The sequence below is a fragment of the Ochotona curzoniae genome, unplaced genomic scaffold, assembly GCF_017591425.1.
Source record: "Ochotona curzoniae isolate NIBS_2020 unplaced genomic scaffold, NIBS_Ocur_1.0 contig_2927, whole genome shotgun sequence".
Classification (NCBI taxonomy): domain Eukaryota; kingdom Metazoa; phylum Chordata; class Mammalia; order Lagomorpha; family Ochotonidae; genus Ochotona; species Ochotona curzoniae.
The window spans coordinates 7450459-7474633 of record NW_024465654.1 but is presented as its reverse complement, the minus strand read 5'-3'; the positions used below and the strand labels follow the sequence as shown (position 1 = coordinate 7474633).

Here is a 24175-nt window from a genome sequence, read left to right as displayed (position 1 = left end):
ATTTTGAGCTGACTTTTGTCACACAGTAGGTCCTCAGTTGTCCCGGGTCTGTCTCCTTTCTCCAATGGGCACACGTTGCCTTGTTCCACCCCACTGGTCTCCATGTCTGTTTTTTGGCTGTTACAGCTTTGCAGTATAGTTTGAAGTCATGCACTGTGATGCCTCTAGTTTTTGTTTTGTTTTGCTTTGAAATCAGAATTGCGTTTCCAGCCTTTCTCTCTCCCGTGGCTGAGGTCCAGGACGACACCGAGTACCAGCAGTCACAGTGGACACTGTCTTGTTCCTGATCCCCGACAGCCTTGCTTTCTCCTGAATGTGGTGCAGCCAGTGGGTTCCTGACACACACCACGGCAGCCTGGACTGTGCCCATGCCTGGCCTGGCTCTGCTGCAAGGCCACATGGAGGTCATTCGGCGTGCCGAGCTGCTGGCAGACCTGGCTCATCAAGGTGCAGAGCCCTGCACAGAGCTGGCTTCCACCACTCTGTAGTTGGTTATGGCATTAGAGCAGTGCTGGCCTCGAGGAGTGTTCTTGCAAGGGTTCCCTGCCTTTTAGTCCTTCAGAATAGTCTGCCAAGATCTGGCGTTAGGCCTTAGAGACCATGGGTCACATTCCGCGGTGAAGCCTCCGCTTGCGGGACACATCACGGGCTCAGTCCTGCCGCCTGCCGACGGGCCGGGGACTCTCCTGGTCCAGAAGCTCAGCCGTTTCTTCCCGTGTCTGAGGGTCCCTCTTGACCTGCATTTCAGGGTGTCAGGATGTTCTGGGTAATCCTTCCTTTTCCTCATTTCAGCCTTTCTTTCCTGCCTGGCTTCGTCTAGCTAAATACATTTTATCTTTTTCATTGCTCCTTTTCATATTTTTAGGCTATTTTTCCCTCTGAGGAACTTACTGCTACATGCTGCCCTCTTTGTACTCAATCCCACAGATTCAGGCGCACTGTATTCTGTTTTTACTTCAAACATTTTTAAATTTCCCTTTTGACTTCTTCGCCTGTCCAGCGTACTCAGCCTGCTCTGTTCGCAGTCTGAGGTTTGTGCTGTCAGCCTCTAGCCTTTTGCCACTGACGGAAGACATAGAATAGAGAGTTTGTTTGTTTTTCTGGACGTTTTTAGAGGCCTATCACTATGATGTACCTGAGAGAATGTTCTATGTGCTAATGAGAAGAAAAGCTGGGTAAAATGTCACGTCTTCACGTGACAGGGCTGTCCTCTTGTTCCTCGGTGTCTTCAGGCTGCGTGCGGGGACAGCCTGGCCCTCCCCAGGCCTCTGCTCACCAGCTGCAACCGTCGCCTTCTGAACAGGACTGAGAATTCTAACCCTGGGCTCTGTTAACTTTCATTTCTTATCCCTGAGAACAAAGCAACTGGTCAAGTGACCTTACTTAAGTGACGCAAACGGAAGCCCTGCGAGGAACAGCGGGACTTGCCTGCACGTGGTGTAGTTCCCGAGCCCCGTGTACGGGTTTCCCTTGCTTCTGTTTTTGAAGTCAGCGATGTTGAAGTAGGACAGGGTGTTGTTGATGTAACCCTCCATGGTGTAGTCGGTGTGGTTCCCATACGGCGGGACGGAGAACGACCAGTAATACACCAGGCGGGGAATCATGTCCGACGTGAAAGCGATGATCATGGCCTGTGGGGGACAAGAAGGAGGCGTGGGGCAGGGCTGCCGGGCAGAGAGGAAGGGTGCGGGGGCAGGGCTGCCGGGCAGAGAGGAAGGGTGCGGGGGCAGGGCTGCTGGGCAGAGAGGAGGGGTGTGGGGCAGGGCTGCCGGGCAGAGAGGAGGGGCGTGGGGCAGGGCTGCCGGGCAGAGAGGAAGGGTGCGGGGGCAGGGCTGCCGGGCAGAGAGGAAGGGGTGTGGGGCCAGAGCTGCAGGGACAGAAGAAGACAGGACAGAGCTGCTGGGACAGAACCAGGGTGCAGGGGCAGGGCTGCTGGGCAGAGAGGAGGGGTGCAGGGGCAGGGCTGCTGGGCAGAGAGGAGGGGTGTGGGGCAGGGCTGCCGGGCAGAGAGGAGGGGTGTGGGGCAGGGCTGCCGGGCAGGGAGGAGGGGGTGCAGGGGCAGGGCTGCCAGGCAGAGAGGAAGGGGTGTGGGGCCAGAACTGCAGGGACAGAAGACAGGGCAGAGCTGCTGGGACAGAACCAGGGGGTGTGGGGCCAGGGCTGCCGGGCAGAGAGGAGGGGTGCAGGAGTAGGGCTGCCGGGCAGAGAGGAAGGGGTGCAGGGGCAGGGCTGCCAGGCAGAGCGAGGCAGGGGTGTGGGGCCAGAACTGCAGGGACAGAAGACAGGGCAGAGCTGCTGGGACAGAACCAGGGGCATGGGGCAGGGCTGCCGGGCAGAGCGAGGAGGGGTGCAGGGGCAGAGCTGGTGAGGCCAGAGCTGCCATATCACCAAGCCCGTTCTAGAAGCCTCCATTGCTCTGTGAGACGTGATTTGCAGTGGAGCGGGTTCTCCTTCCGGTCTAAGGACACTGGAGTGTCTGAAGCCAGCTAACCAGTTAATGCTGCTTGACTCAAACTGCACAGGAGTTAGACGTTCACAGTCACAGTGAAATCAACAATAAGGGAAAAAAATGGCTCTAGGTAATTGTGGAGTAACCAACTGATACAAAACTGATTTCTACTACTTGCTATTTATAAAAACAGAATTGTAAACTGAATTTTTATCTGAATTTAATGAGCGTCAGATTCAGACGCTGCCTCCTGCACTAGCTGACCCTGCCTGGACAAGCCCACAAGGGCCTGCTGCCCAGTCCTGGGGACCCACATGGGCTGTGGCTCTACCAAAGCAAGCAGCTTTCAAAATGTGCAAGATGTTCCCTCAAACAGCTCCCGAGTGGGTCGGTCCTGTCGGGTCGAGGGTCTGCAGGATTGCGAAGCAGGCTTCAGGCATCCAGTGCGTAAGACTGCCTTGAGGGTAGGAGGAGAACCTGGAACCCAACGCTCTGCGTGGATGGAGCCCGCGAGCCCCTCACTTCTGGAGCGGAAGGGCAGCCACGTCCAGGGTGTGGCGAGGACCTGCCTGGACATACGGCTGCCACACGGTGAGGCCACAGAGCAGCACGCAAGAACGGCAAAATCCACCTGGCCAGAACCGCTCCGCCATGCCCTGGACGGGAACCTGTGTGTCTGCACCTGCCCGGGGGTCGTGGGGTGGGACGGGAGGCTGCAGCCTTTCCTGGACTCCAACGGTTAAACGTTCCTCTCTCCACAGCTCGGCGGCTTTGAGACCTGCGGCATGCAGAGGGCCTCCCGTGCGGCGCGAGAGGACTGCTGGCTCCCCTCGCCTGATGCGTTTACTCACGTTGGTCACCACGGCCAGAATGGCTATTCCTTGCATGATGGGCTGCCATGCGCCAATGTCCCGGGTTTTCTCTGGCACTAGGCGCCTGTACTGGGTGGTCAGCTTCCACGCGTCCACTCTGATCTCCAGGATGTTGTTCACCAGGGCCAGCAGGGGGGCCAGTGGGAAAGAGGCCACAAATAAGGTGACGAAGCCAAACTGAATAACTGTCAACGGAACGGACACACACATCACGGTGGGCAGGTGGAAGGGGGCCTGCGGGCATCTGAGACAGCAGGGATGGATTCCCACACAGATGTGGATGCAGGAGGAGGAAGGCCCGGCAGACGGCTCCGGCTCAGTGTGGAGCGGACCGTGCTGGGAGACGCTGCGCACAGGAGACCAGGAAGGGCCGTGGGGGATGTCACACGGGAAGCCAGGTAACAACAGATGCCGGAGACACGGCGAAGCAAGTGGCCATGTCCGGAAGCCGTGACCTGCAGGGCTGTCTGCACTGGCGTGCGTGCCTGAATGGCGTCATCTCCCACGTGTGCTAGCACCTGATCCTCACCGACCACCCCTGTCCTCGCGCCCCAGCCAGCTCCTGCTTTCACTCTGCTCCACCCACTCCACAGATGGGCTCTTGCCCCGGGCTGTTCTGGTTAACTCCTCTAACATTTCAGGGTGCTGTACCCGGGCAGGAGTGCACCTGTGGTCACGGAGCCCCCGAGCCCTGCCGTCTCTTCTAACCTCTGATTCCTCCCGTCTCTCTCTCCACTCCATCCTCTCTCCTGTGTCCGTTTCTCCTCTCTCTGTCCTCCATGCATCTCCTCCCCCCTTCTCACTCACCTCTCTCCAGTCTCTCCTCTTCCTCCTCTCTGCCCTCTCCTTTGTGCTGACACCTCTCTTTCCTGTCTCTCCCTGCTCTTCCCCTTTCTCTCACAGGGTAGCTGCTGCCGTGGTTCCTGAATGTGTCCCCACTCTGCTTGGAACCCTGACCTCACTTGGGGTGATAATCTGGAATAAAAAGCTGGAAAACTCTCTCATGACCCTGGCCCCTCCACTTCTGATCCAGCTCCCTGCTAATGCCCACCCCAGGAGGCACCAGGCAGTGGCTCAAGCGCTTGGGTCCCGCCACCGCGCGTGCACCCGTGGCCCTGCCTCGTTCCCTGTTAGCACTCCTCCATCAGCAGCCTCCTGCTGAGCGAACAGCAGTTTCTGGGTGTGATGCCCCACTGTGCCACAGTCCTACAGCAGCAGCTGTTCCCTGGAGGTGGTGAGACTGGCCACCTCTGGGCTGCCCTGGGAAGGCCCAGGCCCTCGCACAGCAGTTCACAGCTGACTTCGCAGGCCTCCCAGTGATGGCCAGACTCACCAGCCAGAGTCCTCCCCCGATGGCTAAGACCTGCAGATATGCGCAGGGCAGCTCCACATTGACCCCCAAGACTGACATGCCAACCAACGAGTTGGGGTGCTGCTCAGCAATGAGTCGCTGCAGGAAGGCCCTCGGGGAGCCATGGGGCAGATCCTTCTTGGGGTGCTCCCCACCACACCCTCACGGGCTCCTCAGCCTCTCGCCTTGTCAGCCCAGTGTTTCTCTGACAGCATGGCTTCTCTCACCTGAGCCAGCACCCAGCAGCAGTCAGAACCCTGCTCGTCCTCCAGGCCACCGGAAAGCACACCTCGACACCTGCTGACCCTCCCAGCCCCAGGGGAATGGTCCTTAGGCCCCCGAGATGAAACCCCTGTTCAGCAGGAAGCCACCAGAAAGACCACCTGTGTCCCTGCCTCTCTCCCTTCCCTCCAGAAAACCCTCACCTCACCCACTGCATAGTACCCCCAGCAGGCCGGGCAGCCCGAGAGCCTTACCTAACCGCCCCCCGACCCCTTCCCTCCACACCTCCCTGTCTCCTGCGGCCCGCCTGCACGCCTCTCTGCTTTGCCAACAGGGCAGTACATCAGCTGGCCGAGGGCTCCGTCTCTAGTGTTCCCCCTTCCCCCAATGGGCACGAGGCTGGACTGCTCAGACACAAGCAGGGATGGCGCTGGGCTGGCAGGACTGGCCTGCTGCATGGGCATTCATGGTCACTGTCGAGGGCTGGAGCTGCTGCGGCTACCCAGCCAGTGACAGGTGGTGATGCTGGCGTCTGCTGTCAGTCGCCTCACCCGAATCAACGCTCAGCCTCAGAGCCAGGCGTGGCATAGCCATGTGCAGGCGTGGGCAGGGTCCGCCGTGCAAGCTGGCGAGTGTTGTCCCTAGGTGGCCTGTGTGTGCCCTGATGTCAGAGCCAGGCCCAAACTTGGTCAACATCAAGTTACCCAAAGCCTTGTGGGATAGTGGGAATCCACACTGCAAGAGAGTAAGCATTCCAAAGTTTAAAGGGAAAACAGCCTCCCGGAGCTTGGTGGGGAGAACACGTGAGGCAGTCGACACCACGGCAACACGCAGGTTTCCAGGCCTGACTGCAGGCTAGAGCGCACAGGACCTAGGAACCACCACCGACAGAAGCCGAGGGGCTTCTGTCCAGCATGCTGGCTGCCTGGCCCAGGACGCGCAAGGGCTGCTGGTGTGGGGGGCAAAGCGCGGAGCAGCTGTGGGGAGAGCCAAGGCCGCCACAGTCGGGGGGAAAGGCAGAAACAAGAGCTAGCTGGAGGCTGGGGCAGGGCCCTGTGAGCCCAGAGCAGCAGTGTGGCCGACCTGGAGGTGTGGCCCCGAGCTGGATGATGCTGGATAACGAGGCAGGTGGCAGCTGGAGGGGAGGTGGGGCCCTGGGTGTGCAGGACACTGATTAAGGTCATTCCTAGCGTGGACCTGGGAGAGTTCCTCTGGTCCAGGCAGCAGCAGATCACAGGTAGGCCTCACTCAGGGCAGGGCCCCGGGCACGGGCTGCGCACACGGGCAGGCCTTATTCAGGGCAGGGCCCCGGGCACGGGCTGCACACGGGCAGGCCTTATTCAGGGCAGGGCCCCGGGCACGGGCTGCACACACAGGGACGCTCACAGTGCTCACCCAGTTGGTACAGTGTCACTCACTAAATGGGACAACAATCTTTGTCAATCCTGACACCAGTTGCTATTCCAACTTCTAGCTACTGAAATCAGGCTGTGATCCCAAGTCTTGCCAACCGCTCCCCAAAGCAGGGCTGTCTATCTTTTCTCTCATGTCGCCAATCAACTGCAGAAAAATAACTTCCCTCCACCCCCGCTAAGGTGGGGCTAAAGTACCAGCTTCCAGCCGAAGGGCGCTGGCATGAATGCCGCGGAGGGCTCCCTGAGATGCTTCAGAGTTAGGACTCGCTTCAGAACTGTGGGAATTACAGACGGTGCCTCCACCTCGGGCACGGCGGCTCCGCCTCAAACCAGGTCAGGAAAGTTAAGGCCGCGAAGAGCTTCCCGCAGGCTGCAGGCTGTGGCAGAGTGGCAGGCGGAAGAGGCCGCAGCCAAGCTTTGGCTCACGGAGGGCAGCTGTGCTGCGTGCTCAACGCATGTTTTTAAAAAGCAACTATTTCATCTATAGAATGTGAATGAACAAGCACTGCCTCTATGCGCAGACCTGAAAGTACAACCAGGGCGCCTCTGCACACACCAATCCTCACGTATTCACACAAGGCCCACAAGCCCCCGCTCGGTGCCCCTCACTTCTAGTCTAAGCTTAAAAATACCCTAAATCTGTAATTCAAGCAGCGGTGAGCCGAGAGGGCAGACACAGAACTTGTAAACTCTTAGCCATCCAATCAGAATCAGGATGCCACGCGTAACACAAAGGGTGTGAGCACACCCACTCCAGTGAGACCCACTTGCAGCTGCGGTGTGGTGGAGACACTCAGGGAGGGCGGGGTTCCAGCTGGCTCATGCTGGAAGGAAGGGTCCCGTCCCTGAGGTCACTCGGGGGCAGAAACCAGCGGGCCCCAGACACAGACATGACACCTGCCAGGGGGCGTGCAGGTCTCCCTCTGCAGCGACTGGTGCCCAACTGGATGGGCCAGCAGCTGAGCCTGTGTGGACTGGACCGGCTTGCTTGAGCTGGGAACACACTGACACGGCCACACGTGGCCACCTCGTGAGTGGTCCTACAGTCTCCTCTGCCCCAATGGATACGCGGTTACTGCGCGCCCCCTGCTGGCCACCCAAGCTCCGCACACTGACCTAAGAGCTGCACCAACCACTTACTCATTTCAAGGTACTCGTAGAAGAGCCCCAGCGTGCTCATGGCCTGCAGGTGGTAGTCCTGCTCCCAGCGCGGGGTCAGGTTGTCCGGTCCCGAGACCGAGTGATACCGGCCGATAAGGTTCATGATCCACCTGCCAAGGAATCGGGTGACAGGTCGGAACGTGCGTGTCCAGGGTGAGGTCTGAGAGCCCTGGGCTGCATTCAGCGCCGACCACCAGGCAGCCCAGGGCCTCGCGGCCCCAGACACGCTGTAAAGCAGCACAGAGGACCCTGGCCAGGGTCAAGGGAGCAGCTGCCGCCACCCCCTCCACACCACTCTCCCCTCCTCTGGCCAGTCAGCTTGTTCATCCCTTCCCAGCATTCCAGAGTCCTTGCAGGATGCAAATAACCAGAGGTCAGATGCTGTGGTGTGCCGTGCCTGTGCTCCGGAGCTACGGAAAGCAGGAGGCAGAACTACCTGTGCCCCAGACCAGGGCTCGCCCCTGAGGAACGGCTGCCAAGCAGGAGAGGGAGATGGCCCAGTAGAGAGTAGAGCCCAGCAGCCACAGGGAGGCCCGGGCGGGACAGGGAGGCCAGGGCAGGCCAGCGGGGGCTTCTCAGTGCTCTGTCCCCCGAGCCCCACCGGTCAGCAGTGACAGGGACAGGGCCGGGGCAGGCCAGGGCAGGCCAGCGGGGGCTTCTCAGTGCTCTGCCCGCCCCTCTCCCCCGGAGCTCCGCCGGCCAGCACTCACGGGAGTAGCACCTCCTGGATGTTATTCCAGATGGCTTTCCCGCCCATGATGATCGTCAACTGGGTGGTGAGTTCCAGGAGGCAGCCGCCGGGGTCACACTGCAATGCCACAAAGGCAGCCCGCTTATGGTTTGCAACGCACCCGTCCACCCTGGGTTGCTGCTAGTTCTCCCGCCCAGGCCTACGCCAGCGGCCCAAGCGGCCCGTCCGTACCTCCTCATTCCTGTACTTTCCCAGCCAGTAGACAGGGTCCCCGGGATAGCCCACGAATTTGCCCTTGAAGAAGGCGATGTAGAAGCAAGAGGAGTAGTAATTCACGAACTGGAACAGGAACATCTTCATGGTGAGGCTGTTCTCATAGTCAGTCTGCGTCCTGGGCAGCTCTGTGAGGTACAGGGGAGGGCGGTGCTGAGCCGGGGCAGGCCAGGAGAGGGCAGCACTGAGCCGGGGCAGGCCAGGGGAGGGCGGTGCTGAGCCGGGGCAGGCCAGGAGAGGGCAGCACTGAGCAGGGGCAGGACAGGGCCACACTGGGGCCAGGGCAGGGAGGCACTGAGCCTGAGCAGGACAGGGCTGTGATGGGGCTAGGGGAGGGCGGCGCTGAGCCCGGGGAACACTGGGGAGGAGGGCACTGAGCTGGGGCAGGCCAGGGCTGAGCCGGGGCAGGCCAGGGCTGAGCCAGGGCAGGCCAGGAGAGGGCAGCACTGAGCTGGGGGCAGGACAGGGCTGCTCCGGTGCCAGGGTACCCAGGCTCATGGCACAGGGGAGTGTGGCACTGAGCCTGGGCAGGACAGGGGCACTAAGTGCTTAAGTGGCTGCCCAGGACACTGGCCAGGGAGAAGACAACTTACTGAAGATGGCAGAGCCAGCAAGTCTGGGAGACACATGGCCATACCCTGCTTGCCCTGGCTGCTGGATCCGGGAGCCCGGCCCCTTACTGGCTATAGAGACAGTGACAGCCTGCCCTCAGCAGCCAGATGCCCCAGGCCGTGTCCCTGAAATGTGACTTAGTGCTGACCTCACAGGGAGCCTGCATGGGACAGTGGGCATCCCTGCTTCTTTGATGGCTATGAAGCTGCACAAGAGGCATTTCTCATCCAGGCACAGACACAGCCATACCCAGGACCATCCACCCTGCCCAGATTCTCACCCGAGACCATCCGCCTCACCCAGAGCCACACCAAGGACTGTCCACCCTGCCCAGGGCCTCACTCCACCCAGGGCCTCACCAAGGACTGTCCACCCTGCCTAGAACCTCACCCGAGACCATCCGCCCTGCCCAGGGCCTCACCTCACCCAGGGCCTCACCAAGGACTGTCCACCCTGCCCAGGGCCTCACCCCACCCAGGGCCTCACCAAGGACTGTCCACCCTGCCCAGATTCTCACCCCACCCAGGGCCTCACCAAGGACTGTCCACCCTGCCCAGGGCCTCACCCGAGACCATCCGCCCGCCCAGGGCCTCACCAAGGACTGTCCACCCTGCCTAGAACCTCACCCGAGACCATCCGTCCGCCCAGGGCCTCACCAAGGACTGCCTACCCTGCCCAGGGCCTCACCCGAGACCACCCGCCCGCCCAGGGCCTCACCGAAGTTGGTGATCATGATGGCCACCTTCTCATAGATGGTATTCAGGATCATGATGATGATGAAGCTGATGATGGAGGCGGTGATGGACGTGGCCGTCTGCGGGGTCAGGTACTTCTGGATGGCCTCTGTCCCATTGAGGGTCTTGGGCAGCTGGGCAGAGAAGACGATGAACACCGACAGCCGGTACACGATGATCCCAATCACCGAGGCAATGATCAGCAGGATCTGAAAGCACAGGATGTGTTGGGCTGCCAGGCTGAGCACCTGCTCCCTCTGGGCTTCGTGTTAACCCTAGGGAGAAGCAAGATGGCGGAATAGGGTGAGGACACGATTAAACAGATGGAGAAACAATAGCCAGGGTGAAGCAGAGAGGGCACATTCCAGGAAACAGGAGAGGACAGAACGGCAGCAGAGGGGCACCTGGACACTGACAGACACAGGAAAGCAGCAGACACAATGGTGTGGAGTTGCAGTGACTGATAGCCCAGCAGCATTCAGCAATCAGCAGTCGGAACTCCACCAGGAACAAAGGAAGGGACGTTCACCTGCAGCTCAGGAGGTGAACCCAGACAAAGAACTGCCCGTCCTGCTGGTCTATTTGATTTGACCAGGAGCAGAGACAGAGTGGCAGGGCCCACACAGGCAGTGTGGAAATAGGGTGGATTTCACAGCCCGGATGCCCCAGGGGAGCCAAATCGGTGTCATCTTGTATACGGAGACAAAGGCTATGGACAGAACGGCGCATGCACTGAGCTTGGAGGGAACTCATTCCTGGCTCAGTGAATTGCAACAACGTGGCATCCCACAGGTTCTACCCAAGATAGGGTAGCCCTCAGACCTGACAGCCAACAGGTTCCACCAAGATCAGCATCACCAAAAACCTAGCTATATATAGGACATCTGGTGTTTCCCTAATCCTGGGACCTGCTCCAACCAGAAATGGGAGAAAGGTTGTACAAGCAACGGTGCAGCCTCAGCATGGTATCTCAGGAATGTGAGTGGTGAGCCAGGGGCTGGGGCTACAGAGCCCATGGTGGGAATCTAAGAACCCAGACCTGGAGCTCACTGCAGGGAGTGGTACAATGACTGCAAACAAAGAGTCGTGCACCAACTAGGATAAGTAAAATCGAACTGTAGACCTGTGGGTGACAGAGCTTAGAAACCTGCCCCGAGGAGAAGAATCTGCTAACCAGAAGTACAATGACCAAGAGCAAAAGAAGAGATGCAGGCACAATGAGTATTACTGAAGACTCCCCTGCCAAGGAGAAAAACTCCTTGCCAACCTCAGAGTTAACTGAGGAATACATCGAGAAAGCGGAGGATACAGAATTCCAAACACTTTTATAAAACTTCTTATCAACAATGAGAAGCACATAATACAGGAATTCAAGCAATTTAAGGAATATGTCACACAGGAAATGAATCAAATGAAAGCTGATACATCAGAAGTGAAGAATACAGTGCAGCAAATTAAAAGTACAGTACAGAGTCTCCAAAGTGGAATGAAGGAGGCAGAAGAAATAATCTCAGAATTGGAAGATATTTCCTGTCACCAGTAGGAAACAAACAAAAAGCTGGAAAGCAGAGCTGGATCAGGCTGAAGAAAGCATCCTGCGACACCTGTGGGTTATGGGCACACGGGACGTTTTGTTTGGGGTGCTGCTTCTGGGAACCCCCTACCCTGTTTGGTCTCCCCAGAACTGGGAAACCTAGCACCCCTGATCTGAGCAGCATGGACGTCCTGGCCCCTCCACAGCTGCCCTTGCCATGGCCACATAGCTCCAGGGCCGCCTGGCTCCTCTCCAGCTTCCTGCATGTGAACCCGCATGTGTGCAATCCTGTGGGACGCCCCAGCAGCCGTCCCGGGAGCACTCGTCCCGGGAGCACTCCGCCCGGACTTACCCAGAAAAAGACGGCGCTGGCACAGAGCGTGATGCGGATACACTTCCCCCAGGCAGTGAAAGGGATGCGCTCTTCCTCCTGCGAGGAAAAGGCCTTGGTGAACGGGTCTCCTCCGCCCCCTGGAGGCACCTGCAAGCGCGGCCTGCGACACCAACACACCCTGCAGGGGCTCGGACCCTGGAGCACCGGTTCTGCAAAGTGCAAGCTGGGTAGCAAGCCGTGTGTCTGCCATGACCGGCTTGAGCCAGCTGTGCTGAGCTCCTCTGGGCTGTGTCACCATACACCAGCACGTACGGACAAGGTATATGTTTCCTGGGCATCTGAGCCCCAGCTCTGACGACTGTGTCCAGGCCATGGGTGGCTATGCCACCATCACAGGGCCCCTACATGGCTCAGCTGCTGCCTGCCTGGCCACTGGGACCACACAGCTACGATTCCTGTGGCTGGATCAATAACACTTCCTTTCTGGGCGCACACCTTGACCTTGGCCTCAGAGAAGAGTGGGATGTTCGTATGGCAGATGATGCCAGCTGCTTCTGCTCACTGGCATTTTTCTGTTTACAAGCCCGGGTGCTCCCATGCCCCCTGCAGCTCCCCTGAGGGCTGCACCCTAGAGGGCTCGGTCCCCTTGCAGGAAGCCCGCATCTGGGGACACCTTCAGCTGCTCCTGAAGAGGCACTTTTATGGCCGGAGCAGCCTGCATGCGGACCCCTCCGCCCCGGCTGTCCATATCCCACGAGTACAGGCAACTTCCAGGGACGTCCAGTTTTCACTGTTATTCTGGAAAAGGGTTGTATCTCTCTACTATATGCACAAAATGGACAGGACACCCCGTGAGCTGCTGAGAGCCCCGGGGGTGCCACGTGGAGCCTGGTGGAGCAGCCCCCCGCAGGGGCGCACCTGTGTGATCTCGTTAATCACCACGTGGGTGCACTGTGCTTCATACTCGGGCCGCGGCTGCTCCTCCTGCTGCAGCTCCACCGTGTCCCATTCGTACTCCAGTTCGGCCTGGCGCCGCTTCCAGAACTCCAGGAACAGGGTGACTAGGAGAGACGGACAGCAGAGGGTCAGCGGGTCTGCAGGGACACCAAGGTGCCTGGTGCTCTGGGCATGCTCACTGAGCTCCGGCGTGACTCGAGGTTTATGAGGGAGGCCGGAATTCCTTGGGTGAAGATGTTAGTGCCTATGCTGGTGGCCAGGGGCACAGGCCCACAGTGAGGGCAGGCTGGGCAGGCAGCAGGTGTCCCCGAGGGCCCGACACAGTACCCCATGTACTGTCACTGCCGGTGGTCAGGGGCACCCGTCCTCCGGTCTGCTTCGCCCCACACCTGCTGTTCCCCCACTGCCTTCCTAAGGGCCTGTGGTCACTCCAGCTCCTCCCGGGAACATAATTTGCCCTTGCTTCTCAACCTTGTGAGAGCATGGACAGCGTTAAGGGAGCCGGTTCACAGCTGTAAGTCCAGATGAAGTGGCCGTTGACGCCCAGCCTCGAGGGAAAACCTGAGACCTTGGCTGCTGCCCCCAGACCCTCCTAGACAGATTCCAGGGTCACCCTGTCCAGGTGTGTGCTGTGTGCTGTGCAGGAGGACAAAGACGACGGTCTCTGCATCTGAGCACAGGGCTCGGGGCACTTGGAGCCACAGTGCCCATCCCGGTGTGTGGCCAGGGAGTGGCATGCCAGGGGACCAGCTCATCAGGTGAAGTCTGGGGAGTGGTGGTGAGGGGAGCTGCCAGTCCATGTGGGCGCTCAGGATCAGAAAACATGCCAGTGGGACGGGACATTCACAAGTCCACCCTCACTGTTGGGATTGCCGGCCACAACCCTGGCCATGGACTTCAAACAAGAATACAGAAGCCATGTTAGAAGTTAGTGGAAAATGGGGCCTGGCGTGGTAGCCTAGTGGCTAAAGTCCTTGCCTTGCATATGCCAGGATCCCATATGGGCACTGGTTTTAATCCTGGCAGTCCTACTTCCCATCCCAGCTCCCTGCCTGTGGCCTGGGAAAGCAGTTGAGGACGGCCCAAAGCCTTGGGCCCCTGCACCCGTGTGGGAGACCTGGAAGAGGCTCTGGGCTCCTGGCTTCGGATCAGTTTAGTTCCGCCCTTGGGGAGTGAATCAGTGGACGGAAGATCTTCCTCTCTCTCCTCCTCTCTGTATATCTGTCTTTTCAATAAAAAAAACTTAAAATTAAAAAAAAAGGGGGGGGGAGGAAATGGAATGAAAAGATCATCCTTGCTTTTCGTGCAAAATATTTTGAAGTCCTTTGACATGAGGGGCCGTCAAAAGCTGCAGGCCGGCTTAGCCCGGACCGCTGCAGCTACGAGGGTCGGTAGTGAAACAGTCAGATGTCTTTTATCTGTCTCTCTTGTTCTCTCTGTTCTCTGCCTTTCAAATATGCAAACCTAAAAAATTTTGGAAAAGAAATATTTGAAACATTATGCATGAATTTAAAAATGTTCTGCATCAAAATAAACCCATCACTGAATGCACTGTGTCCACTCCCTAATTACCCATCGGCCCACGAGGACCCGACCGCCACTGGCTCCAAGGCGGGGGGCCAGCCCAAGACGGATGGGGGGAACCTGGGACGGAGACCTGTTTCTCAGAAACCCCAACAAAGGAGCAATTTTACCAAGGAAAAGCAGCATTTCTGTATCTTGTCAAAGGTCACACTACCCCTTCCTCGGAGGCTGAGGACGGCCCAGTGCTGGCAGGGCTCGGGTCTGCGCCCGTGGCTTCCCGTGTAGAGCCTGGGGGACTCCGTCCTCCCAGCCACGGGGCCCGCGAGCCCACAGGAGCTGCCTCAGAAGCCACATTGGCTTTCCGCACGAGCGGCAGCAGCCACACCGTCATGCTGTGCGGGGAGAGCACGGGGCCGTGCAAGGGCTGCTGCTCACGGCGCTGCGAGCATGGCTGGGGCCCGAGAGGGTGACCACGCAAGCTGGAAATCACCTGGTACCCCTCAACCCCACTGTGCACCTGCAGGCACGCCCCCGGGGCCAGAGGGCACAGGTTTGCGCAGGCACCGGTGCCTGGGGACCAGGGTTCTGCACCTCTCCTGGGCCACAAGTGTGGCTGCACGAGGCTGCATGTTCCCAGGGAGACGGGGCTGGGCTGACCATGCCCGACCACAGTTCCCGGCCTCTCCCAGCAACAGGACACCTCACTGAAACCCAAGGTGGAGGTGGGGCATGCACTTGGCTCTCTGGTAAACCACACAGCCCGAGGCCTGGGGCTGGGGTGGGCAGAGCCCCGCTCAGCAGGGCCCGGGGCTGGGGCGGGCAGAGCCCCCGCTCAGCAGGGCCCGGGGCTGGGGCGGGCAGAGCCCCGCTCAGCAGGGCCCGGGGCTGGGGCGGGCAGAGCCCCGCTCAGCAGGGCCCGGGGCTGGGGCGGGCAGAGCCCCGCTCAGCAGGGCCCGGGGCTGGGGCGGGCAGAGCCCCGCTCAGCAGGGCCCGGGGCTGGGGCGGGCAGAGCCCCGCTCAGCAGGGCCCGGGGCTGGGGCGGGCAGAGCCCCCGCTCAGCAGGGCCCGGGGCTGGGGTGGGCAGAGCCCCGCTCAGCAGGGCCCGGGGCTGGGGTGGGCAGAGCCCCGCTCAGCAGGGCCCGGGGCTGGGGTGGGCAGAGCCCCGCTCAGCAGGGCCCGGGGCGGGCAGAGCCCCGCTCAGCAGGGCCCGGGGCTGGGGTGGGCAGAGCCCCGCTCAGCAGGGCCCGGGGCTGGGGCGGGCAGAGCTCTGAAGGCTGGCTGCTTCCCAGGGGAGAGGATTACACCACAGGCATCCCAACAGGCTTGCTACCCTTGCCTTTGGTAATCTCTCAGGAGAGAAGCCTTCTGGGTACACGAGGTGCCACAGGAATGCCCCTGCACCTGCATAGCTCTGCAATTTCAGACTTTCTGAAAGGTCACCCGGTCACGCCCGTAAGGCAGATGGAGAGGGAACGAGTGAAGCCATGTGCAGCCCTCATGGCAGCCAGCACAGCCCAGGGACATAGCCCTCCTGGCGGTCAGCACAGCCCAGGGACACAGCCCTCCTGGCGGTCAGCGCAGCCCAGGGACACAGCCCTCCTGGCGGTCAGCACAGCCCAGGGTCGCAGCCCTCCTGGCGGTCAGCACAGCCCAGGGTCGCAGCCCAGGGTCGCAGCCCTGAAGATGCAGCCGTGTCCCCACTGGTGACAGTAACTTACCCCATACTCCCATGAACACTGCGAAGATCAGGGTCCCGAAACTGTCAAAGATACAGAGTTTCTGGAAGACACGATTGTGACACCATGAGTCCACCTCCCTCCTCCCAGGCCTCGGGCCGTCCGGGCCGCGTGCAAGGCGTGACCTGTGCAGCCATCTGCGCTTCTTCCCAACCAGCTCTACCTCCACCCCAGCCGCCCTTCTCCATAGGAAGTGGACTTGACTGATTAAAAAAAAAAATTCTTTAAAAGGAAGTTACAGAGACCAAAGGAGAAGCAAGAGGGATCTTCCATTTCTGGCTCACTCCCCAAATGGCCACGAGGCCAGAGCTGGGCCAGTCCAAAGCCAAGAGTTTCTTTCCAGTCTCCGACGTGGGTACAGGGCCAAGCTCTCGGCTCGTCCTCGACTGCATTCCCACACGCATCAGCAAGGAGCTGGTTGGGAAGTGGAGCAGCCGGGCCTGGAACCGGTGCCCATACAGGATGCCCCGCGGGTCCACAGTGCCAGCCCGGCCTTCCCCGAGGAGCCTCTGTAGTTCCCAGCAGGATCTCTTCCCAGTGGGTGGCTGGAGCAAAGGCACCTGCTGTGAGCTGTCCTGTGTTCTTTCCATCTCACGTCTTTGCACCACATTCCCCTGCCCATCCAATGCAGGCTCTCTACTGAGGACCTCACCCAAGGACGCTGTCCCCGAGACCTGCTGTCAAATCCATGACGACTCCTCCTGGGTGACAGGTGTCCGCCACAGCCAGGACACACAGGCCGAGGCAGGCCTTGTGGACTTCCTGGGAGACCCTGCCGTGACTCCCTAGGGCTTTGTGTGTGGGCACTGCTACGTCTCCTGCGTCTTCCACGACCACGACCCCAGACAAAGCGGGCAGCGTGCGTGGCCTAGGCCTGATCGCAGATTACGTGGGCGTGAGGAAGACAGGCCAGTGGCTAGGAAAGGCAGCCGCTGCTCCCCAGGGTGGGGGAACCCACAGAGCCCGTGTCTCTCTTATCTCCGCTTTGGCTTCCACGGAACCATCCTCCCAGGCCGCGTGCTCATGCGACACTTGTGTTTCGTTGGCAGCTACACAGAAGGTCCCCTAAACACAGCCCCCAGGTGACAAGGCCACTAGCTAGATTTGGCCAAGGTCACCCCATCTTGGACGTCATGCCAGCCTCCTCCTGATGCCACCCTGCCAGTCTCGACATTTCTGCCCATGTGCACCGGGAGCAGCTACGGCCCGTGCATTCTCAGCCCTCCTCCTCTGGGAAAAGGCAGCAGGGACACAGCTGCTGGCACCAGAGGAAACACAGGGGCAGGGAGAAAGGCCATCTCCCCAGCAGGTCAGCTCAGGCAGGGACGTGCCTGGCCCTCCCAGGAGAGAACAGTTTGGGGGTGGGGGGGTGCTGCTGCTATTGCCAATGTGTGGAAATCAAGACTCAAGAAAAAGAGCACGCTGGGGAAGACAGTAAGAGGCCACTCTGAAAGCAGCCCGGCTTAGATGCCAGGCAGGGTCCGGGCAGGGCGAGAGGCTGCGTCAGCCCCAGGCCCCCATCAGCAGCCCTGGTGGTCACACAGGGCAACGGAGGCACAGCTCCATGTGCAGCAGCAGGACCCGATCAGAACACCGCAGTCCAGGGGGTGGGGCCTGCAAAGAGGCCACGGAAAACAGCTACAGAAAATGATGCAGCCACGCTTGGGTTTCAAATGTGGCTGGTCTCCACTCATGCACAGCTGCCTCACAAGCGTGGTACACACCCACCAGCAGCTGCCTTACAAGCGTGGCACACGCCCACGGACAGCTGCCTCACAAGCGTGCTACACACCCACCAGCAGCTGCCTCACAAGCGTGGTACACGCCCACGTGCAGCTGCCTTCCAGTTCCCTTTCCAGACACGACCCGAAGGACCCTGGTCTGCAGAACACCTGCCCGGTACACATGGACAAACAGGGCGTCTGAAAACCCCAGCACAGGCTGGTTCACCGTGGGGGGGAACGGGGCAGGGCTCGGCTGCCTCCCCCCTCTCTGAGCCTCCGACAGGTGTCCCTGGATGCGCTGTGTTGCAGCTCCTGCCTGGCCATCGCCGCCTCCTCACCAAGCCCCACCAGGCCCCACTTCACCATCCCTGACAAGCACGACGGGCACGGCCTGCTCCCTTCCCCCACATCTGAATGTTGGAAAATTCTCTCTGAACGACCCCGAGGGAAAAGAGAGAGACCGCCTGTCTGTTACAGGTCTAAATGGTGACGCAGGCAAACTGTGCTGTGTGGCGTCGGGAGCCACAGACCTTACCTTCGAGGACTCACAGGTGATGTTGAGCTTCCAGAAGGGACAGAGTCTGTCACACTGTGGACACATGACGATCTGGCCTCCGATGTCGGGGTTACACACTTCCTTGCTGAAGAACGGAGGGAACGTATGAGCATTTGTGAAGTGACCTGCTTCCAGGCAGCACCGTGCCGTACAAGAGCCGCTTGTGGTGAGAGAATCAATTGCATCTCACGTGAAACCAGGCCTCAAGGTGGCCTGTGTCAGCACGCTGTGAAAAACCTGATAACTCCACACTCGGGGAGACGTGCTGTCCATATTTCCCACCACAGGAGTCGGGGGGCCTGTCTTCCCACTGCTGGCAACGGCCAGTGCCCCACGGCACAGCGAGTGCGGGAACAGCCCCCATGGAGAGAGTATGTGAGTCACTCCAAGGGACCTGCAGGTGCATGGTGAGAATCAGGAGGCTCACACAACAAAATACGCACACAACACAGCTGGGACCCTGTGTCGCTACGCCTTCAGCAATCAGAACCATTCTTTAAAAACGTATTCTCAATAGCTTAAAATGTACGCTTTCAACCAGCTCCCAGCTACTCCCTGCCTTAGGCTCAGTGCAGTCCTAGATGCTGTAGGCACTCGGGGCAATGAACCAGAGCATGGAAGATCTCTGACTTTCAAGTAAGTGGAAATAATGCACATTCTGAAAAGAATCAACGATGGGTAGAAGAACTGGTCGTCTGTTGAACCAAATGGGCACAGATGCCCGGACCTGAGCTTGCACGCCTGAGCCTGCCAGTGTAGCCGGTGCCTGAATCCTGTCACGGGCTCATCCGGTCTGGCTGCTGCCCAGGAAGAGGCCAGACGGTCACAGGCTGAAGGCAGCAGAGGGCCACAGCAAGAGCCCTGTGGGCCGAATGAGAAAAACTCCAGCTCCAGGACTGCCCCAGGGGGCGGGCAGCGCAGCTGGCACCTGAACCTACAGGACACCCCTGGGCACCACAGCTGGCACCTGAACCCACAGGACGCCCCCGGGCAGCACAGCTGGCACCTGAACCCACAGGATGCCACCCTGGGCAGCACAGCTGGCACCTGAACCCACAGGACGCCCCCGGGCAGCACAGCTGGCACCTGAACCCACAGGATGCCACCCTGGGCAGCACAGCTGGCACCTGAACCCACAGGACGCCCCCGGGCAGCACAGCTGGCACCTGAACCCACAGGACGCCCCCGGGCAGCACAGCTGGCACCTGAACCCACAGGATGCCACCCCGGGCAGCACAGCTGGCATCTGAACCCACAGGACGCCCCCAGGCAGCGCAGCTGGCATCTGAGCCCACCACCAAGCACCGATTCTCACACTGTAAGCAGCATGCTTTTTCAAGGTGGAAGGCAGACGCTACTGCCGTTTCCTTGGGCTCTTCCACATGCATCTCCGAACTGGGACCCAGAAGCCATTTCTGAACACAGACCACTGCTGCCCTGGTCCCTGGGGACAGGCCGAGGCAGGGGTGCTCGCGGGCTGCAGGTTCATGGGCAGCATCCCCCCAGCCCCTCTTCCTGTTTCCCGTAGTGTTCACTGCTAAGGCTCTTCCTGCTGGGCCGCACCGTCCACGGAAACGCTCTCCTTTTCCCTTGGCTACCCTGCAAGGGCACCCTGGCACGAGGCTCCTCCCACCAGGACATTCTGGAAGTTGCCCCCAGGAAGGCAGCGAGGAACAAACGGTCACCTCCACGTGCAGTTCTCCTGGTTCAGGTAGCCGTACAGGAAGCAGGCCACGCCCACCACGGCGGCCAGCAGCAGCATCTGAGTGTAGTAGCCCAGCCAGGCGAAGTAGATCCCGATCTTCTCTCCGTAGTACTTCCTGTGGGGCGGGGGGGACCAGGGCTGAGGCGGGCACAAGGAGGGGAGGTGCCAGCTCCGCCACCACCCCCTGAACTGTTCTCACAGCCCTTGACACGCATGAGACAACGCGCATTCCGTTCACAGCCACCTGCTTCTGCTTCTGTGGGGGAAGGCACTTGCTTAGCAGGAAGGCCATGTAAACCACAGACAGTAAGAAGACGCAACGCTAACCTGACCGTCACCTGCAGAACGCACTGCGAGGCCCCCGGGGACCACGGACAACTGTAACAAAGTCACGTACACGCGACCTGGCTTTGTTTCCGTCACACACCTCGACTGCTCAATGTGAACCTCACAGCGGGGGCCACTGTGTCCGGGGGAGAGGCGGCCCCCGCCAAGGGCCCGTGGGGGACGCGGGGTGCAGCATGTCCAGGACTGTGTAGCCGCTGCTGGGGACTTTTAATCTAGCGTGTCTACTTCACCCTAATGTTTCAAAGCCCAAAGAGTGCGTGTTGGGGTGAACTGGGCGAGGCTATGCAAGCAAGATCAGCAGGAGGGTGAGTCAAGGCGATGCCAGACAGAACCCCGAGGAGACAGACACATCTAACACTAACTCTCAGCGCCGTGACAGGTGGGCATCACAGGGCACCCTCAGCGCCGTGACAGGTGGGCGTCACGGGGCACCCTCAGCGCCGTGACAGGTGGGCGTCACGGGGCACCCTCAGCGCCGTGACAGGTGGGCGTCACGGGACACCCTCAGCGCCGTGACAGGTGGGCGTCACAGGGCACCCTCAGCGCCGTGACAGGTGGGCGTCACAGGGCACCCTCAGCGCCGTGACAGGTGGGCGTCACAGGACACCCTCAGCGCCATGACAGGTGGGCGTCACAGGGCACCCTCAGCGCCATGACAGGTGGGCGTCACAGGGCACCCTCAGCGCCATGACAGGTGGGCGCCACAGGGCACCCTCAGCGCCATGACAGGTGGGCATCACGGGGCACCCTCAGCGCCATGACAGGTGGGCGTCACAGGGCACCCCGGTGTACACCACAACAGATGCCCACGTGTCTCACTGGACCTCTCTGCCATCACTCACCTGATGAGGTCCAGTGGCTGCTTCTTGTATATGCTCCGGGGGTGCGCCCATTCCCGGTACAGCAGATACCGCTCGTTGGGGCAGCTGGGGTCCTCTGAGCGGTAGCGGAACCTGCACTGAGGGGCAGAAAAACACCGTGGTGGGCGTCACAGGCATGGGCTCTCAGGCTGGTCCTTGGCTATCCCACCCACGGCCCCAGGGGCTACAGCGGGTGGACCCTCTGCTGAATGCTCAGTGACCCCTGACCACTGCTCTGCGCCATCCACAAAGGAGGGAACATCGTGGGTGCCTGGAGGAACACACAAGCATGCTATTGTCCCTCAAGGGCGGCCAGTATTAAACAGTGAAAAACTGGATGCCCAAGTGCCACAGCAGGGAACGAGGGCCTTGGCTGGTCAACAGTAAAGCCGGTTCAAAATAAAAACAAGGAAACACTCAGCTCACTCGAGAACCCAACCTGCCATGTCTGCTCAAACCCAGCTGGACTCAGTGTCTTATGGTTGGAGGCACATGACCTCACAAACTAGCCTGACTCCAGGCTCAGCCTGCTCCCTCCCAAACCCCATCTCTGGCCTGGGCATGAGGCCACTGCAACCACAAGAGGCACCGCCGGAGAAGATCTGGGCACTACCCAGCCCAGCATCTAGATGCACACTCACACACTGACCACCTGCACGGCGCTTGCAAGCAGTCACACGGCCCCCGGCTGGACACCACGGCGGGTCTCAGCCAGGCTTGTGCTCCTCCGGCTGCCCCCTGCCCTGGTGTCATTATCTTGCACCCACATTTCATTTCTGTCTCCAAAAACAGACGGGCACACCACATAGCAGCAATGGCCAATCTCAACTTTTGCTTTTTTTTTTTTTTTAAGAGATTCAATATAGTGGTAATAGTTAATTCAAAAAGTAATCGTGTGACATAATGCAGTTATATTTTAATAACCCATCAGAGACCTCATCAGCTGGTGAAACACTCGAATTTGAGCAACTGCTGCAGATCTCAGCAACTGCCCCTTAACATACAGCAGTGTGGGATGCCACCACTGCGACGGGCCCTGGGACACGCACAGAGAACCATAAAAATGAGAATATCAAATCTACCCAAATAATGCTCCCCTGGTGGCTGCCACCATCTGTGGTAATGAAAGCAGCTGACGCTGACACGGCACTTCCACTCTGGGGGTTCTACTATCACCCCCACTTTACCGGTGAGAAGGCAAAGGGACACGGCTGTCAGCCGAGAACGGGCAGAGAAGATGAACCGCTCAGGGGCTCGGCCTCGCAGATCCACTGAGACACGACGCATTCACTCCTCCTTCCTGCTCGACACCCGGACCCATTCTTGCCCTCTCTGGACCTGGGACCCACCAGAACATGACTGCTACTTGAGAGAGGAAGAGGGAAGCCCCACCCGTTGTCCATGGCGCACGGCAGGCCTCCCGCTGCGCCTCTGCCCTTGACTTACGTCATGGAGGGGGAAGGCCGCCTTGTAGATGCCTGAGCTCACGAGTCTGTTAATCCCAAACTTTTTCACGCTCACCGACTGATACTCGACGCGCGAGAGGATGAAGTGCACCTGCAAGGATTCCAAAACACAGGGCGTGGCGCACCTGCCGAGGACCCCGACCCCCGCCGACTGCTGCCCCCGACCGCTGCCTGCACCCTAACAGGAGCCCCCAGGCACACCTATTACACAGGGCGTGGCGCACCTGCCGAGGACCCCGACCTCCACCGACTGCTGCCCCCGACCGCTGCCTGCACCCTAACAGGAGCCCCCAGGCACACCTATTACACAGGGCGTGGCGCACCTGCCGAGGACCCCCGACCCCCGCCGACCGCTGCCCACTGACCGCTGCCCACCGACCGCTGCCTGCACCCTAACAGGAGCACATCTATTTTCTTAGCTCTGAACCACGAAGCAAGCCAGCCAGAACACGAACCGTCCCCCAGCAGGCTTCCACGCAGCCCTGGAAGCCCCCAACTCACGATGCGACTCCTGGTGGCCGGGTTGAAGAAGGCATCCTTGTCCACGATGTAGAAGTCCTTCATCCGGCTCTTCTCGAACGGGGCCGTGAAGAACTCCTGCTCCGGCTTGATGATGCTCTCATCCACCTGCAGGGCCTTGGTGAACCAGCCCAGGGTGCCGAAGGCCGAGGACCGGGACTTCAGGTCGTTGGGCTTGAGCGGCAGCTTGATGTGCATGATTTCCGCGTAGGTGCACAGCACGTCCCACGGCGCGTGCACCTTCACAAACACCAGCTTGTCGTCCAGCACCTGTGGAGCCAGCACACACGCCAGGAAGCAGGTCAAGCACAAGCCAGGTCTGCTGGGGATTCCACACACGTGCACACAGACACGCCCACAGATGACGTCTGTGAAATATCACTGTACACTTTTACCCGCTAAGAAATTCAAATCATCACAGTTCCTTCATCAAGCTAACAATATATTTTTTAAAAGATTTATTTTTATTGGAAAGTCAGATATACAGAAAGAGAGACAGAGAGAGAAAAACCTTCCATCTGTGCATTCACTCCCAAGTGGCTGCAACAGCCAGAGCCGCGCCAATCTGAAGCCAGGAGTCAGGAGCCTCCTCCAGGTCTTCCACATGGGTGCAGGGTCCCAAGGCTTTGGGCCGTCCTCGACTGCTTTCCCAGACCACAAACAGGGAGCTGGATGGAAAGGGAGGCCACTGGGATACAACTGGCACCCACATGGGATCCCAGTGTGTGCAAGGCGAGGACTTTAGCTGCTAGGCTACTGCACCAGGTCTAACAATATCTTAAATACAGAAAAACCTTCACTACTTTGTCCATTATGCTATCCAAACAAATCACTTAAAATAACATCAGAAAAATCACTGCAATGGTAGAATAATGAAAAAATTTAAATTCTCTAAACCTAAAATTAGATTAAATCATTCTACACCCGCTCATTATCATGGTGTGGGGCCATTAAAAAGCCAAAAAATATGTTTATTGTTTAGAAATGCATATATGATATAAAGAAAAAAAGCACACAAAATTGCAAAATAATTCTTTTTGAAAAGTATAAATATTTTTTCTAGCTGTTGGTACATTGTTTTCTTTAAAAAAATTGAGGGCCTGGTGTGGTAGCCCAGCAGCTAAAGTCCTCA

At 59.3% G+C, this 24175-nt stretch overlaps 1 protein-coding gene across 2 annotated transcripts in view; it reads right to left on the bottom strand.

Annotated features, from left to right (window-relative positions):
- The window catches only part of ANO6 (anoctamin 6), a 78712-nt gene that overhangs the window by 4438 nt on the left and 50099 nt on the right, over nt 1–24175 (bottom strand). For both annotated transcript variants that reach the window (XM_040978920.1, XM_040978921.1), the window contains 14 exons: nt 23026–23313; nt 22505–22615; nt 21041–21156; nt 19831–19965; nt 18125–18230; nt 15848–15908; nt 12567–12709; nt 11667–11744; nt 9764–9989; nt 8393–8562; nt 8181–8278; nt 7450–7580; nt 3301–3506; nt 1429–1631 (listed from right to left, as the gene is read on the bottom strand). In XM_040978920.1, the coding sequence (XP_040834854.1) occupies nt 1429–1631; nt 3301–3506; nt 7450–7580; nt 8181–8278; nt 8393–8562; nt 9764–9989; nt 11667–11744; nt 12567–12709; nt 15848–15908; nt 18125–18230; nt 19831–19965; nt 21041–21156; nt 22505–22615; nt 23026–23313 (2072 nt within the window). The remainder of the gene's footprint in view (nt 1–1428; nt 1632–3300; nt 3507–7449; nt 7581–8180; nt 8279–8392; nt 8563–9763; nt 9990–11666; nt 11745–12566; nt 12710–15847; nt 15909–18124; nt 18231–19830; nt 19966–21040; nt 21157–22504; nt 22616–23025; nt 23314–24175) is intronic.